Here is an 18876-nt window from a genome sequence, read left to right as displayed (position 1 = left end):
GTATAGGTTAAATGCAATGCATTTTTTTCTTTCTTTTTTTTTTTTTTGCAATACATTTTTCTATAAGGGACTTTGATCATCTGTGGATTTTGGTATCCTGGGAGTCCTGAACCCACTTCCCCATAGATACTGAGGGTTGGCTGTACAAAGTATGGGAACTTTAATATTTTCACTTTAACCATAATATTCATTAATTTTTCTATTGACATTTATGTGCATTTATTGTTAATTGACAAAATATTGAGAGGTACTGGTGTCTATAAAGGTTATCAGCTTGTCAGTTCTATTTGTAACAAAAAATATAATTAAATTGAGTGTTAATTAGATTTATTATGGTAACTATTTCACAATATGTACAAATATTGAATCTTTATGTTCTACACACGAAACTAATATAATGTTACATATAAATTACATTGCAAAATATGTAAGTAAATTGTGAATTATAAATTTTAGTTCCTTCCTTTCCCGATCCCCCTCCCCCACTGGAGGACATGCTTATTGATTTTAGAATGAGGGTAATGGGGAGAGAGAAAGAGAAAGAAATATCAGTGTGAGAACATCGACTCATTGCTCTACGTACCCAAGCTAACCAGGGATCGAACATGCAACCTTTTCAGTACACGGGACAACTCTCCAGCCAACTGAGTCACACTGGCTAGGGCATGAATTTTAGTTAAATATTCTAACTCTGTTCGATGCAATACAGTAGTCATTAGCCATATGTGGCTCTTGAACATTTGAAATATGGCTAGTGTGAATTGAGATGTGCTAAAAGTGTAAAATACAAAATATCTTTTGAATGCTTCTTACAAAAAAGGCATGTAAAAATAGGTGAAAGAAGTCCAAAGGTACAAATTCCGAGTTGTAAAATAAATAAATCATGGTGATTAAATGTACAGCATGGTAACTACAGTTAATATTATTGTATTGAATATTTAAAAGTTGCTATCAAACTTAAAAAATCTCATAACATGAAAAACATTTTTTGTAACTATAAGAGATTTATTGTGGCTATCATTTCATTATGTATACATATATTAAATCATGTTGTATACCTGAAACTAATATAATGTTATGTCAACTATACCTCATTTTTAAAAAGTAAATTATAAAATTCAAGTAAAAAATATAAAATATCTGAAATTTTAAGTATGGATTATATGTTAAAATGACATTGGAATACAGTGTTAAAATATAGTATTGAAATTAATTTAAAAAATATTTTATTGATTTTTTACAGAGAGGAAGGGAGAGATATAGAGAGCTAGAAACGTCGATGAGAGAGAAACATCGACCAGCTGCTTCTTGCACACCCCCCACTGGGGATGTGCCCGCAACTCAGGTACATGCCCTTAACCGGAATCGAATCCGGGACCCTTCAGTTCGCAGGCCGACGCTCCACCACTGAGCCAAACCGGCTTCGGCTATTGAAATTAATTTTTATGTCTCTTTTACTTTTATGAGTGAACTATTAGAAAATTTGAAATCACGTGGCTCATCTTATTTTCTATTGACAGTGCTTTTCAAGAGCCAGTGCTCTAAAAGAAAGAAAATCAAGTAATATATAACCTATTTCTATATGCCTAAATCAACTAGGACTACATTTGTAAAATTGGATAGAAAACATTTTGCATATTTTTTTACTCTGGGTTTTTAAAAATATTTGCAATTGTATCAAATTTTTGTGTGATTTCATATATCTATATGATATAGAGGACATGCATACATAAATAATGCAAAGTTTTTAGCCAACTCCTAAATGCGTGCTATAGACCAGCGTTTTTCAACCGCTGTTCCGCGGCACACTAGTGTGCCGCGAGATGTTGCCTGGTGTGCCATAGGTGCAGACAAGACAAGAATTTTATAATTTTTCACTATTTTGTTTACTTAATATTTCATAATAAAGTAATTATAAAATACTTTCTTTGTGTTTATTTGATTCCTATTCAAGAGAATTACTTTATATATAGTCAATATAGGCACAGAGTTAAATTTTTTAACATTTTCTAATGGTGGTGTGCCTCGTGATTTTTTTCATGAAACAAGTGTGCCTTTGCCCAAAAAAGGTTGAAAAACACTGCTATAGACAGCATTGATATTATGGCCATTCCAAGGACAAAGCTGTTGCTGGAATCATTGGAAAGCTATCTCAGAGACTTTGGGGATTTTTATTTACCAGAAATTGAAAGATGAGAATATATCAAGTGGGCAGAAAACAGTAAACTGAAGGACTTGAATAAAGCCCACATAGGTAGTGAACTAAGTATGTATGCTTAGTGGATAGTGAACAGGCCTAAATTATTTAAATCAAGGATTTTAGTGTAGAAGTGAGAGAGGATTGGAATTAGGTTGACACTGAAAATTGGGACTTTGAGGCCATGGAAAGAAATTTGGATGAGTTTATATAGGTATTTAGGGACCATAAGTGATATTTATGAACTGGGAACTGACATGAAAGCAGAAGTTTTAGAGGATTGGTTTAATTATAGGAGATTATTTAAAGGTATTTTTTCTGAAGTGAGAAAGTACGGGCGTGGGGGGTGGGGGATAGGGAATAGGTTTGAGATGTAAGAAGGCAAAATCATCAAGACTTACTGTTTAGAAGCACTCAGCTCAGTGTGGATTGGTTTGGCTTGATTGGCTGGAGCATCATCCTGTACACTGAAAGGTTGCAGGTTTGATTCCTGATCAGAGAGTATACCTAGATTGCAAGTTCAATCCTGGTCTGAGGGGTGCATATAGGAGGCAACTGATTGATGTTTGTCTCACTCTCCTTTCCTCTCTCTCTCAAATCAATAAAAACATATTCTTGGGTGAGGATTAAAAAAATAAAAAACACTGTTTGGGGAAAAGTGAGAAATTGGAACTGACCTTGATTCCCTGAATATCAATGATAAAAACAAAGGTATTTTATGTGATACAGACAGTATTAATATGCCCAGAGTCACTAATCATCCGAGAGATGCAAATCAAAATGACAATTGAGATACTATCTCACACCTGTCAGAATGGTTATCATCAACAAATGACAAGTGCTAGTGAGGATGCAGAGAAAAAGTAACCCTCATGCAATGCTGGTGGGAATGCAGACTGATGTGGCCACTGTGGAGGACAGTATGGAGTTTCCTCAAAACACTAAAAATGGAACTCCCATTTGACCCAGTGATCCCACTTCTAGGACTATATCCCAAGAAACTAGAAACACCAGTGCTCTAACAAAAAAAAAAAAAAATCAGGTTATATATAACCTATTTCTATATGCCTAAATCAACTATGACTATATTTGTAAAGTGGAATAGAAAACAAAGGATATATGAATTCCTCTGTTCATAGCAGCACAATTTACGTACAATAGCTAAGACCTGGAAACAGCCTCAGTGCCCATCAGCAGATGAGTGGATTAAAAAACATTATTACATCTACACAATGGGATATTATGATGTTGTAAAAAGGAAGGAACTGCCATTTGCAACAACATGAATGGACTTGGAGAGCATTATGCTAAATGAAATAAGTCAGAGAAAGATAAATATCACATGATCTCACTCATTTGTGGGATATAATGAACAACATAAACTGATAAACAAAAACAGAGACAGAGAAGCGTCAATCAGACTGTCAAGTCTCAGAGAGAAGGCAGGGAGGGTGGGGAGAAGTGGGAGAGATCAACCAAAGGACTTGTATGCATGCATATAAACCTAACCAATGGACACAGACCCTAGGGGGGTGAGGGCATGAGTAGAGGGATAGGAGGGACAATGGGAGGATAAGGACATATATATAATACCTTAATCAATAAAAAGTATTTAAAAATACACTAATGCCTTGTAGTTTTGAAATTGTAAAGACTGAACTAGAATCATAGTCCTCTTGTTCAAGTGCTGCAGCTAATAATTGATCCCAGATCTTTTTCTTCCTTATGTATTATATTTGACATCTACTTCATTCCCTATGCCAGTGCCTCAGTTTTTGGTTCTTTATTACTTTACATAACCAGTTAATCACTAGGTTTTATTATTTGTTTTCCTAAGCATTTTTCAGATCTGCACACTTCTCTCTGTACCACTTCTACCTTAGTTTAGGTGACTCTCATCTTTCTGGATTGATATTTTCCTGAATTTTTTGAGATCTTTCTAAATCACAGAGCACTCTCTTGCCTAAATTTTTAAAATAAAAATGTGTTCTTGTTAGCCTAGCCTTATAAGGCTCTGCATGGTCATGCCCTTTTTCTGTGTTCATGCCTCCAGTTCATGATCACTTTGTTTTTCAGTTTTTGTATCTGCAGTTAATTCTGTAGGCAATGTCCTTCCCCCCATTTTTCCACTCCACCCTCAATCCCATACTTCAGGTCTTGGCTTAATATAATTATCTGTTTACTTGTGTATAACCACCTCTCCTAGCTTCTCTTACTTCCAACTCACTTAAGTAGGCTCATTAAGGGTAGAGATTATTTCTTGCTTACAAATAGTGGACCTACAAAAATTGGTTGAATGGCTGAATGTGTTTATATTTGAAGGTCCTTACAAGTTGGAAATAGCTTTAGTGGAGAATAGAGTCTGAAAGAATGACTGAAAAGAATTAGTCCATCATTTCCCATACTGTACTTCAGAGCATTGTATCCTACAGGATAATGTGTGTTTCCCAATAAAAGGTTCCACAATTAAATATTGTATGTCCCTAACTTGGGTATTCACTATGCACATAAGAACAATCAATAAATGCTTCAAGAAGTTCTGCAGCTAAAAAAAAAAAAGTTTTTTAATCTAGCATTTTCCCAATATATTGATAATGAAACCTTTATAGATAGTATACTTTGATTTCTCTTAGGTTACTAATGTTTTGGTATTTGGGAAATGCTAAACTTGACTGGTTGTGTGTGTTCTTCATTTTCCTCAGATCTAATTAATATAATTAAACAATACAATTTGATCATGGCCAAGGGATATTTGGAAGGACTCCAGTTGTTACAGTTAGAAGAGAGAATCTGGAGAAAGATAAAACAATCTTCAAATATTTAAAAGTTCCTATATAAGGGGAGTTGGAAGTATAAGAGAAAAAGAACAAGGACCAGGGAGGAAGGCAGATTTTGATTTTGTGTAAGGGTCACTTTCTAATAATTAGAACCTTGGAGGAAAAGTAATTTTCTCTTACTGAAGGTTATCAAGCGTTTATCTGTAAGGATGCAATAGAAGAGTTTAGCACAATAGATAAGGGTTAGATTGGAAGAGTAGTTTCTGAAACAGTCTGAAAACTGTTAGATTACTTCTGAGATATTTGTCAACTTGAAATATATGTTCCTTGATTTCTTTCTATGGTAATTCTATGAATCTATGTTGGTCTGCAGTCTCAGAAAAGAAACCAAATATGTGCTATGAAAGACAATAGAAATTTAATAGTATATTAAGTATTTTTATCGACTTTATTTTTTAGAGCAGTTTTAGATGCACAGAAAAACTGAAGATAAAGTACAGAGAGTTCCCAGGTGTTCTCTTCCCCCACTGTCTATATCCTGCACCACATGTTACAATCAATGAACCTACACTGACAACATCATGATCACCCACAAGTCCACAGTTGACATTTTAGTTTACTATTACTTGATGATATTTTGGAAGAAAATGTGAATATACCTACTCATCTTTAAGGAAGTAATTTTCAGTTTCTTGCCCTAGTTTACTCTTTTCTGACTCGGAGATCTAAGAGATAATTAAAATCCACATCTTTCTGAAAAAATTATTCAGTCTTGGGGAATGTTCTTTTTCTATAATTTAAATGTTTACAGTTTTTAAGAAAATTTTGTTTGCTAACAGTATTTTTTCTTCATTTTAAGTACCAAAAGAATTGGTGGAGCTTCATTTGAAGTTGATGAGGAAGATTGGCAAATCCGTTACAGCAGACAGATGGGAAAAATATTTGATCAAGGTAAATATTTAGAAATTGCCTTCTTTATTAAAATACTACTGTACCTACCATGAGTTTGTTATGTTTCATTATTAAGCTCAAGTTTTAAAATAGTCTACCAAAAGTTGTAAAATATTACTTAGAAATTCAGATTACTATCAGTATGTGATTATTCTCTTTTGCAGCTACTAAGCAATAGCCTTGAGTCCTAAAGCTAACTTTCAGAGATATTGTATCTCTTTTGTACCTAATACACTGCTTAGAGCTTTTTTATGTCTTCTCATTTAATCCTTAAAATCATCCTGACCAAATCAAGAAGTTACACGTAAGGCCCAAGAAGTTACCAACAAGGCCAAACCTATCCTTAATGAGAACAACCTAGGTAATCAGAAAACAGTTGTTTTAGGATAAATCCTATTTAAGGCAAGACCATAGAGGGAAAATTACCTGGAATTGCATCTAAACTTTAAGAACCATACCATTTTTGGAAGCCTAAGCTGATGCATGTATCTACCTTCATGATGTCCCCTGGGGGTATTTTGAATCTATGACATGGCAGAATATTAGATTGTATTTTTATTTATTTATTCATTTATTTATTTATTAAATATATTTGTATTGATTTCAGAGAGGGAAGGAGGGGGGGAAGAGAGAGAGAGAGAGAGAGAGAGAGAGAGAGAGAGAGAGAGAGAGAGAGAGAGGGAGGGAGAGAGAAATATCAAATGATGAGAGAGAATCATTGATCAGCTGCCTCCTGCACTTCCCATACTGAGGGTGAAGCATGCAACTCAGCTTATGCTCTGACCAGGAATCAAACCACCACCTTCTGGTTCATAGGTTGACACTCAACCACTGAGCAACACCAGCCAAGCTAGATTATATTTTTAGGTGATTGTAAAACCATGTCATTTTCTTGTCTTCTTTAATATATAAATGTATGTTTACATAGATATATGTGTTTATATATCTGTTCCTTTTTTTGTTGGGGGAATGTATGTTATTATACAGTGCTGTGAAAAGGGAAAACAAGAGTTGCTTGTTTTTATTATAAAAATCACATGTGCTGTTCCAATTATCTTTGCTGTATAACATACCACTCCAAATTAAGTGACATCAAACAATAATCATTTTGGTCAGCTCACTGATTCTTTGGGTCAGGAATTTGGAAAGTTCACTTGCACCATACTCTGTTGGTTGAAGTAGCCACAATTCTCCCTAGTTCTGTGAGAGGAAATATACACGCCAAGCTCTCAATGGTAGAGTGGCTTAACTTTTGAAAAACTCAGTATGAAATATATTTCAATAATTTTGCACAAGTTTGAAGCATTGCAAAGTTGGCTCAGCATTTCAAAACTTCAGTGCTACGGGATTTTCTAAAAGCCCTAATTAATTAATTAATGTTTAATTAAATATCTGAACTATGTTGCCATGGTCAGGTGGCTTAATTGGTTGGAGTGTCAACCAGAAAGGTTGCATGTTTGATCCCCAGTCTGGGCGCTTAAGGGAGGCGGGATCAGTGTTTCTCTCCCTTTCTCTCCACCCCCCTCTTTCTTTCTAACTCAATAAAAACATATCCTTGGTGAGGGGGGTTTGTGTGTGTGTGTGTGTGTGTATACATATTGCCTGGTCAGCATATCTCAGTGGTTGAATGTTTACCCATGAACCAACAGGTCCCAGTTCATTTCCCAGTCAGGGCACATGCCCAGGTTGTAGGCTGTGTCTCCAGTACTTGGCGTCCAATAGGCAGCCAATTGACGTCTCTTGTAGACGTTTCTATCTCTCTATCCCTCTCCTTTCCCCTCTCTCTAAAATCAATAAAAATAGCCCTACCCACTTTGACTCAGTGGATAGCATTATGGCCTATGGAATGAAGGGTCCCAGGTTCGATTCTGGTCAAGGGCACATACCCCTGGCTGAGGCAACCAATTGATGTGCCTCTCTCACATTGATGTTTCTCTCTTTCTATCTCTCCCCTTCCCTTCCAATCTCTCTAAAAATCAATGGAAAAATATCCTCAGGTTAAGGTTAACCAATAAATACTAAATAAATAAATAAACAAACAAACAAAATTTAGAACAGTTAAAATATATACATATACATATATATATACGTGTGTGAAATATGTTAAATTGAATGACACTAGAGCAAATTTTTAGCTATTTAAAGTGCTTTTCCCCCCTTCTTTAAAAAATATATATTTATTTTTAGAGAGAGGGAAAGGAAGAGGGAAGAGAGAGAAACATGGATGAACTGCCTTCTGCACATCCCCTACTGGGGATTAAGCCTACCACTTAGGCACGTACTTTGGGAATCGAACTAGAAACCTTTTGATGCACAGGACGCCGCCCAACCAGTGCCTCTCTGGCCAGAGCTAAATTGCTTTTGAAATACCTGCGAAGTTGCTGTTTTACCTTTAACAAAATATTTATTAATGATTAACAATCAGGGTCCTGGAGCTATAAAAGAGGTGGTAGAAATTCAGGACATAGATTTTAACATATTTAAAGAGTATAGTCCTTTGTAAATAGATCTGTTCATTAAAGTGGGTTTGTTTCTTAGAAATGAGATAGAAATATCTTGTATAATAATTCCAGCTCTGCTTTGCCCCTTATGTCTTAGTTTTTTTTGTGTGTGAAATCTGAGAAATGGAATGAGGTGATTTTATTATAAATTCTAAACCCCTTCAGTTTTTCAGTCATAACCAACAGTTATGGCTAAATAGTTTTTGAATTGAGATAATATTCATATAACAAAATTTGCTTTTTGAAAGTATACAATTCAGTGGGTGTGTTTTTGCATATTTACAAGGTTGCACAATCATCAGTATCTAAGCTAGAATATTTTCATCACTCCAAAAAGAAAATCCGTAGCCATTAGCAATTACTACTCCTCCTTCCCTGAGTCCTTAGCAACCACTAATTTATTTTGGGCTCTATGGCTTTGCCTATTCTGACGTTTCATATAAATAAAAATCATATAATATGTGGCCCTTTGTGCCTGGCTTCTTTTAGTTAGCGTGTTTTCAAGGTTTATTTGTGTTGTAGCATGTATCAGAGCTTTGTTTCTTTTGCCCTGGCCTGGTGCTCAGTGGTTGGAGCATTGTCTTATACCCAAAGGTGCGGGTTTGATATCCGGTTGGGTGATAACTGTTTCTTTTTATGTCTGAATAATATTTCAGTATATGTATGGATAACACCACATTTGTTCAACTGCTTAAAGATTTATGATATTTTGTTTGTTTCTATCTTTTAGCTATTTTGAATAATGTTGCTGTGAACATTTAGGTACAGGTTTTTGGGTAGACAGTGGGGTTTCATTTCTTTTGAGTATGTATCTAGCCTGGAATTACTGGGTTATATGATAATTCTATATTTAACTTTTTGAGAAACTGCCAGTCTTTTTCAAAGCAGCTGCACCCTTTAAAATTTTTACTAGAAATGTATGAGAATTTCAACTTATCTCTCCTCACCACCACACTTAACTATGTGTTATTAAAAATTGATTGATTTTAACCATGCTGGTAAGTGTGAAGTGTTGTCTAATTGTGGTTTTGATTGGCATTTCTCTTATCTCCTTAAAGACCTTATTTTCAAATACAGACATTGGGGATTAAATTAAGGTTCTAACATGTAAATTTTGAGGAGATACAGTTCAGTCCATAAAAACCCATGAAATACTTCGTTGGAGGAAAGTGATGGAAGTAGCCACAGTGCTACATAATTAATAAAAAGGGAAGGGGGTATTTATAACTTACTTTCACAAACTATAAAGTTCCTTCAACCTAAGAACTTATTTAATCCTCATCTGAGGGTATTTTTTTCTTTTATTGTTTTATAGAGAGAGGAAGGGAGAAGAAGAGAGAAAAACATTGATGTGAGAGCCTATCGAATGCCTCCTTACCAGGGATTGATCTCAGAACCCACGCATGTGCCCTGATTGGGAATCAAACCAGCAACCGTTTGGTGCATGGGAGGATGCCTGGCCAACTGAGCCACACTGACCAGGACAGCATGACAATTTACTAAAATTGCATTTACATGTAACTTTTAAAAAATGTATTTTTATTGATTATTTAGAGAGAGGGAAAGAGAAAGAAACATTGATGTGAGAAACATTGATCAGCTGCCACTTGCATGCCCCCTACTGGAGATGGAGCTCAAAATTGAAATGATGCATGTGCCAACCGAACCAGCAGCCTTTTAGTGCAAAGGAGGACATGTGCCAACAGAGTCACACCAGCCAGGCCTTACATGCAACTTTTTAAGAGTCCATTTATTTTGTAAACTTACGCTTACAAATGATATTTTCTGGGATTCTAGATCTCACTTAATTTCTTAGTAATTTACCCTGTTTCCCCGAAAATAAGACAGTGTCTTATATTAATTTTTGCTCCCAAAGATGCGCTAGGTCTTATTTTCAGGGGATGTCTTATTTTTCCATGAAGAAGAATATGGTACACATTTATTGTTAAATGAAAATAAAGGAAATTTATTACCTGTATACGGTACGGTAATACGGTAGTTGTCAACACAAACTAGACAAACTGTGAATCCTACAGTATCAAGAATTTACTCATTTATTCAGTGACAATCATGTCATCATCTGCTGGAACATCATCATAAGAATCCAATTTCTGAATTTCCTGGTGAATTTCTTGTGACTCCATTTCTTTCAGAATCAGTTTAGCAATAGCACTGTCTTTGAGTACTTCTTGTCAAGGTAGCCTGCTCGCAGTGCATTTGCAATGCAACTGTCAGTGATTTTCTCCCATGAATTCTTCACCCAAGTCACAACTTCTTGCAGTTTTGGTTTCACAAAGTTTCTGAGACAGAGCCTGGGGGGGCCTTATTTTGGGGGGATGCCTTATATTTCACTCAGAAGGAAACCTGTAAGTAGGTCTTATTTTCGGAGGATGTCTTATTTTCAGGGAAACTCGGTAGATTCATAAAATCTTAAATGATGCAAACAATTCAGGTATTACCATTGGTGTGAGGATTTGTTAAGATCATGAAAACTTTGGTTTATATTATTTATTATTTTTTATATATATATATATAATTGATTTTTTACAGAGAGGAAGAGAGAGGGATAGAGAGTTAGAAACATCGATGACAGAGAATCATCAATCAGCTGCCTCTTGCACACCCTCTACTGGGGATGTACCCGCAACCAAGGTACATGCCCTTGACTGGAATCGAACCCAGGACCTTTCAGTCCACAGTCCGATGCTCTATCCACTGAGCCAAACCGGTTTTGGCGGTTTATATTATATTTTGCTCCTGTAGATTTTTGTGGAATCTGATCGTAGTAATTTCTAGACTCAGGATTAAAAGCATTGAATTAAGAATCAAGAGTCTGCCGGTCCCAGGTTCGATTCCGGTCAAGGGCATGTACCTTGGTTGCGGGCACATCCCAGTGGTAGGTGTGCAAGAGGCAGCTCATCGATATTTCTCTCTCATCGACGTTTCTAACTCTCTATCCCTCTCAGTTCCCCTCTGTGTAAAATCAATAAAATATATTTTAAAAAAATAAAAAAGAATCAAGAGTCCTAGCTCTCTACTATTAAGATTTTGATCCTGGGAAATAAGTTTTATAAATCTGTGACTTGGCACATCCTTCCAGGTAGAGCATAAAAGAATATTGAGAAAGATGAATGCCCTGAATCTCAATTTTGTGAATCATCAGTAATGACAGTTACAAAAGCACTTCGAAAAATAAAATTTATGGAAATGCAAATTGCCAGTTTCACCAGTAATTTGCTTGAATTTCTCAAATAAATGATTTACTTTATTTTGAATGTATGTTAAAACTTTCTTGGAAGTTAAAAATGACCCTATTTACTCTTGTTGTTGCCTAGTTTTTGGTAACTGGTTAACTCCAAAATAAAAATGGTAGAAGGAGAAATAATGCTGTAAATTTTCTCTTACTATCCTAGTTGATGGGATAACTTGGATTCTAACATAATGTAGAATTCCACCCCATCATGATGGTTGTGGTAATAATAACATGTACTTCCATGCTTTTCATTGAAATTCATTAATACTTATAAAATGCCCACTTGAAAACTTTTGAGTAACATTTTGTTTAAAAAATAGTAATACTAAATTAAAAATATAAAATACATTATAATCAAGCTTTTCAAGAATTGCCAACATAAGCTGTGTTCGCTTAATCTTCCCCATCTGTTTTCTGGCCTCACTGGGCCACCAGAAAATGACTCTTGTCAAAATGAACTTTGCCAAATTCAGTGGACATTCTTCAGGTCTTGTTTACTAAACTATCATTCTTCCAAAGCTGAATCTTTTTAAGTCTCTTTTCTTGGTTTCTTCCTACCTCTAGTTGTGCTATCATATTTTCTTTTCCTGGCTCTTTTCTCTGACTCCAGAAACATTTCATGTGTAGCACGCAGTGCAGAGTTATTTAATAGAAAGCCTGTGATATATCATAATATAATTCATTTTAACACAGGATCTAATCATAATTATGGTTAGCTAAGAATCCATCCACAGCTGCTGAAGTTAGCAGATTTTCATTCACCTACTTAGTAACCATTTTTTGATGGCCTACTCTGTAAGGGTCTTGGTAAGTTAATGCAGGAGATATATGAGACATAGATGTTTCTGAGTCTGGAGTTCAATAAAGAAAGAAAACTAAAGTAAGCATACAAGTAAAGGTAATGCCATAGAGAATGTCAATGCTTGAAGTAAAGTGTGGTATCAGGATAAAGCATTTTGTCGGCAATGCAGAGAAAATGACAATTTTCTCATAGTTTCAATGTTTGTGGTCAAGATTATTCTCGGGGCTGGCTGAACGACAGATGGATAGATTACTCTTTCACTGTGAAAGAGAGGGCTAAGGGACCGTCTGGCTATAGCAACCAGGCAGTCCTGATTGCCTGCCTCATTAACCTTTTATTGTAACAGCAGTTTAAGATAAAGTTTATCTTTAGATATAATCAGTAGTGTGAGTAATCTTGGGAGGACACATGTGTTTACATTGTCCTCAGGCAAGGGTGTCCAGGGATTAAGCATAAGGATTCAAGTAAATACCTGGGGGTCTGCATATGCACAGATTTGTTTGGGAAAATCAAGGAGTAATCAGGGGAACTGCCTTCAATACTCCCCTAAATCACAATCCTGATAAACAAGCAAGTGGCCTTCTACACACTTTCCTTTTCTTGGAATATCCTCCTTGCAAGCTTTCCAACCAAGTATTATGCTTCCCCACAGATTATGACTGATAAAAAAAAAATAGATAAGCATTAATCTCTTTCCTTCCTTCTAAAGATTAATGCTTAAGAAAAGAAAGGGAAAGATATAAGTAGACTGCAATGGTAAGGTAGGAAGTATTCAACATGAAAGCATACTTAGAGAAGTGGTCACTTGGTGATTTTTATGGGAAGCATTTAGAACAGCTGTCATGGATTATACTATGGTCTTTGTTCCTTAGTGTTACTCTCATGGATATGTTATATGACAAATAGGCTTTATATATGTAATTAAACTTATTAATCAGTTGACCGTAAAATATGCAGATAATTCTGAGTTATTCAAATGGGCTCACTGTAAATTATCTGGGCCCTTAAAAACAGAAGAGGTGTAGGCAGAAGAAGTCAGATATACTTGAAGTGTTAGAAGGACTCACCACACTGGCGGCTTGAATGTGGAGGGTCACATGGAAAACATGAGAAGGAAATGAATTCTGCCAACATTCTGAATGAGTTTGGAAGTTGTTTTTTGTCCAGAGCCCCCAGAGAGGAACAAACCCTGCCATAACTTTGATATCACCTTTGTGAGACTGTAAGCAGAGAACACAGCCAGCCAAGCTGGATTATCTATATAGGAATTCTGACCTATAGAAACTGTGAGGTAATAAATGGGCGTGGTTTTAAGATGCTAAATTTGGCCCTAGCTAGGTTGGCTCAGTGGCTAGAGCATTGGCCTGCATACTAAGGGTCCCAGGTTCAATTCTGGTCAAGGACACATACCTCAGTTGCAGGCTAGATTTCCCTGCCCTAGTCGGGGTGCATATGGGAAGCAATCAAGCCATGTTTTTCTCTGTGTGTCTCCCCCTCTCTTCCACTTTTCTAAAAAAAAAAAAATAATAAGATAAAATAAAATAAATTTAAAAACAAAGCTAAATTTGTAATATGTTATTACACAGCAGTAGAAAACTAATACAGAATTATTCTATTAGGGATTTATAATCTGATTAGAAAACTTACCAATGGTTGGCAGTTTCTAAAAATTCCTTACATTTTCATCAAAATGTGCTCTTTATAAAAAACAAAAGATATTACTAAGATAATTTTTTTAATAGAGGCTATCATGCCACAGGCCTTTATCATCTTTTGCCTAAACATTCACCTTCTAATTGGTCTCCTAGCTTTTAGTGTACACTTTTCTACTACCTTCTTATCACTGCTACAAGAGTGACCTATTAAACCCAAAGTTTTAAATTAACTATTATATTGCTTTCAGAATTATTTGATAGTTCTCTTTCATTTAAAAATCTAAACTTAAACTCTGTCAGGACATTCAATGCTCTTAATAGTTGAGCCACTATTCTCCAGCCACATCTAATGACATTTTCTCCTATGTGTCCTACTCAATGCCATTCAGAACATGCTGTCTTTTTCATTCCTCAGAGTTTTTGCACACACTGTTATCCTTGGCCTGGAATGCCTCCCCACGAGTTTATTTTCCTGGCAAACTTATTTATCTTTTGATCTCAGCTGAAGGATTACTTTCTCCTTGAGGCCTTCTAGGAATATATCCCTTCATGGATTTATGTGTAACAACATAAAAAACTGTTATGTAGTTTATATATTGAATGTTCACCATTTACCAGGCACTGAATTTAACTCTTTCTTTATATAGCTCACCTTTGAAATATGTATTTTCCTCATTTTATGCACAAGGAAATTGATTTTAGCAAACTAAATACCGTATTTTTCGGACCATAAGACGCACTCCCCCCCCCCCCAGAAGTGGGGGGGGAAAGTCCCTGCGTCTTATGGTCCAAATATAGCCTACACATATACTTTTTAAAAAAAGTTTTTTTACTTGCCCGGCTCTGTGTGGTCTTTGTGTGCTTGCCCGGCTCTAAAATGGTTCTAAATGCTGCTGCTTACTTTACAGGGTTGATTACATGTGTTTATGACTGTGATGTTGGGTTTTAATGCACATAAAATATTTTAGGACACTATTTGTTTCAGAATCTTTTTTTCTTCATTTCCCTTCTCTAAAAACTGGTGCGTCTTATGGTCCGGAGCGTCTTATGGTCCGAAAAATACGGTAACTTGTCCAATCTCACATTGCTAGAAATGGCTGAGCCAGCATTCAAGCATAGGACTTTATGAGTTCAGTGCTTCAAAAAACCACTTATATTGCCCCTCACATTTGCCTTTCTTATAGATTGTAAACATCTTGAATGCTTTTTAAAATCTTTTATGCATCAGTATTAGATGAGAATAATTTAGACAATTTGAGTTTTCTTTTACTTGGCTGCTAATAAACTTAACTCCATATTTACTTCTTAGTTGTACTCATTAGTTACAGTAGTTTTCTGATGGAAATTTTTACCTTTCTCTCTTGTTACATGGCTCTTGATTTTTTGTCTTCTGTGGGCATCATTGTATTTATATATTATAGAGAGCTGTTTCTTTTCTGTTTGAGTCAGTGGAATATAATTAATACACAGTTCAGTGTTTTTTAATATTTATTTTTTTCTTAAAGGCTCCCTTCTCTTTTGGTTTTAAAAATATATATATTGTATTGATTTCAGAGAGGAAGAAAGAGGAAGAGAGAAATAGAAACATAAATGATGAGAAAGAATTATTGATTAGCTGTCTCCTGCATGCTCTACATTGGTGATAGAGCCTGTAACCTGGGCATGTGCCCTGACCAGGAATCAGACCGTGACCGTCTGGTTCATAGGTTGATGCTCAACCACTTAGCCATGCTAATGGGGCTACAATTCTGTTTAAATCCAGAGGTAATATCTGGCATTTGTTAAGTCTGTATCTTGGTTTATAACAGACTAGAGGCCCGGTGCATGAAATTCGTGCTCTGGGGGAGGAGGGTATGTGGGGAGAATCCCTCAGTCCAGCCTGCACCCTCTTGTAGTCTGGGAGCCCTCAGGAGATGTCTGACTGATGACAGTCAGACATCCTTAGTTCTGCTGCAGAGATGGGAGAGGCTCCTGCCATCGCTGCTACGCTTGCAAGCTGTGAGCCCGGCTCAGGGCTTTTCTGGTTGAGCAGTGCTCCCCCTGTGGGAACACACTGACCACCAAGGGGCAGCTCCTGCATTGAGCATCTGCCCCCTAGTGGTAAGTGTGTGGCATAGTGACAGGTCGTTCTGCTTTTTGGGCAATTTGCATATTAGCCTTTTATTATATAGGACTAGAGGCCTAGTGCAGGAAATTAATGCACGGGGCAGAGGTGTACCTCAGCCCAGCTTGCACCTTCTCTAATCTTGGACCCCTCTATAAGATTGAGCCTAAACAGGCAGTCAGACATCCCTCTCACAATCCAGGACTGCTGGCTCCCAACTGTTCGCCTGCCTGCCTTCCTGATTTCCCCTGATCACTTCTGCCTGCCAGCCTGATCACCCCCTAACAACTCCCCTAACAGCCTGATTGATGCCTAACTGCTCTCCTGCCAGCCTAATTGCCCCTAGCTAATGGAGGTATGGTCAATTTACATGTTTCTCTTTTATTATATAGAATGATGTATACATGTCTCTCGATTCTTATGAGAGGACTGACTATATAAGATTTTTTGAGTACTCAATGGAGTATTGTGAAAAATGTCTTTTGACTGTTGCTTATAGTGTGAAAATAAATATTTGTTGAAATTTAACAACTTGCAAAATGCAGCAGACACTCTACCTCATACCATATGCAAAAATGAACTCAAAATGGATCAACAACTGAAATAAAAGTGCTAAAACTCTTAGAATAAATCATGGGAATAAATCTTCATGATCTTGGATTTGGCAATAGATTTTTAGATATGGCACCAAAAGTATAAGCAACAAGAGAAAAAATAGATTAATTGTACTTTATCAAAATTAAAAGCTTTTGTGCATCAAAGGACATTATGAAGAAATGAACAGACAGCTTATAGAATGTGAGAAAATATTTGCAAGTCATATATAACTGATAAAAACTTAATATCCAAAAAAATTAATATCAGTTAACATAATACTTTTTAATGTGTTTCTAAAGTCTTTATACTTAGGAACTTTTAGATAAGAGGGTCTATTTTTACTTCCTAGGCTTATCTTCTTAGCTTAAGCAATAGTTAAGACCTTTAAATTTCTATTTTTATATAACTTCTTTCAAAACACCTTAACAACAAAAAGACAACCTGATTTAAAAATGAACAAAAGTTTTGAGTAGACATTACTCCAGAGATATACAAGGATCAATAAATTAGCACTTAAAAAGATGCTCAACATTATTAGTCATTAGGGAAATGCCAATCAAAACTACAGTGAGATATCACTTAACACCTAATAGAATAGCTATTTGTTAAAAGAAAAGAAAGGGCAATACTAAGTGTTGGTAAGGTTATAGAGATAGTAAAAGCCTCATATACTTGTGATGGGAATTCAAAGTGTGCAGCTGCTGTGAAAAAATTTGGCAGTTTCTCAAAAAGCTAAAAAAAAAAAAAAAATTACCATAGGACCAAGTAGTTCCACACCCTAGCTATACATTCAGAATAATTGAAAACAGATATTTGTGTGTCAGTGTTTATTGCAACATAATTTATAGTAGCCAAAAGGTTGAAACAACCCAAGTTTCCATCAACAGATAGATAAATAAAATGTGATATATTCATACAATAAAATATTTTTCACCCCTAAAAAGAATGAAGTTCTGATATGTGGTAAGTGAAAGAAGCAAGACCAAAAAGACAAATGTAGGATTATTCTTCTTATATGAACTATCCTAAAATAGGCAAATTTATAGACACAGAAATGTAGATTATAGATTACTAGGTGGTGTAGGTGGAAGGCGAATGGGAATTATTATTGCTTAATGGCTAAAGAGTGTTTGTGTGATAAAAAGTTTTGGAAATAAAAAGTGGTAGTGGTTATACAACTTTGTAAATGTAATTAATGCCACTGAGTTGTACATGTAATGGTTAAAATGGCAAATTTTATTTTTATTATATATATTTCCACAATAAAATTTATAAAAAATACAACAGCAGTTGTAAATCTAGCTGTAATCTTAGCCTTAATGTCAACACAGACTTAGAGCATAACAAGGGAAGCCATTTAACATAGAGTTAATTACCCAGATCATAAAGGCAGGAAATTAAGTCAGACACCAGTCATTTTGTTGAAATTGTAGGCACACTTATTTATATATGTTTATATATATGCAAAACAAAGGTGTCATGAAACAGTGTTTATGTATAGTTTGAAGAACTCTGATCTACTTCCTGCCAACTTTTAATTCCTTCTATTTCTCCTTATGTTCCAATTGGTTCTTATGTTGATTCTCTAGAACCATTTTCAGGTTTGCATTTATATAAGGGAGCTATGGTACAGCGAGAATCTGATAGGCATCTTCTTTATCTCATCTCTTTTACTAGCTACAAAATCTCCATTTTACAGATGAAGATCCTGAAATTCAGAGAGGTAATTGCCTTAACTCGAGATCACATTGATAATAGAGCCAGGATTTGCCTCTCAGCCTGTTTGATACTGAAGTCTTCTTGCCCTTTATGTCTAGATGAGTGATATAAAGCGGATTACATGGAAGGAGGTACTTACATTCTTTCCATTGAGGTGTATTTTAGGTTTATGATTAATTGTGCCTAAAATATAAAGGTGCTATGACATAGACTTATGTCAAATACTTTCAGAGCACCTTTTCCTTGATTAAGATTTTAAAGAGACTGCTTTTGAGAATAGTTTGTCAAATTTTTGTCATGTAATAATATAAATGTGCCCA

The 18876-nt window shown here is 35.6% G+C and overlaps 1 protein-coding gene across 7 annotated transcripts in view; it reads left to right on the top strand.

Annotated features, from left to right (window-relative positions):
• RSF1 (remodeling and spacing factor 1) overlaps nt 1-18876 on the top strand; it is a 116558-nt gene that overhangs the window by 41481 nt on the left and 56201 nt on the right. For 6 of the 7 annotated variants that reach the window (XM_036428529.2, XM_045577665.1, XM_036428527.2 and 3 more), the window contains exon 2: nt 5834-5925. In XM_036428529.2, the coding sequence (XP_036284422.1) occupies nt 5834-5925 (92 nt within the window). Of the gene's footprint in view, nt 1-5833; nt 5926-18514; nt 18561-18876 lie in introns of all 7 variants that reach the window. The other variant, XM_045577667.1, reaches the window with a different exon arrangement.

The sequence above is a fragment of the Pipistrellus kuhlii genome, unplaced genomic scaffold (genome assembly GCF_014108245.1).
Source record: "Pipistrellus kuhlii isolate mPipKuh1 unplaced genomic scaffold, mPipKuh1.p scaffold_m20_p_9, whole genome shotgun sequence".
Classification (NCBI taxonomy): Eukaryota; Metazoa; Chordata; class Mammalia; order Chiroptera; family Vespertilionidae; genus Pipistrellus; species Pipistrellus kuhlii.
This window is presented reverse-complemented; position numbering and strand designations above follow the sequence as displayed.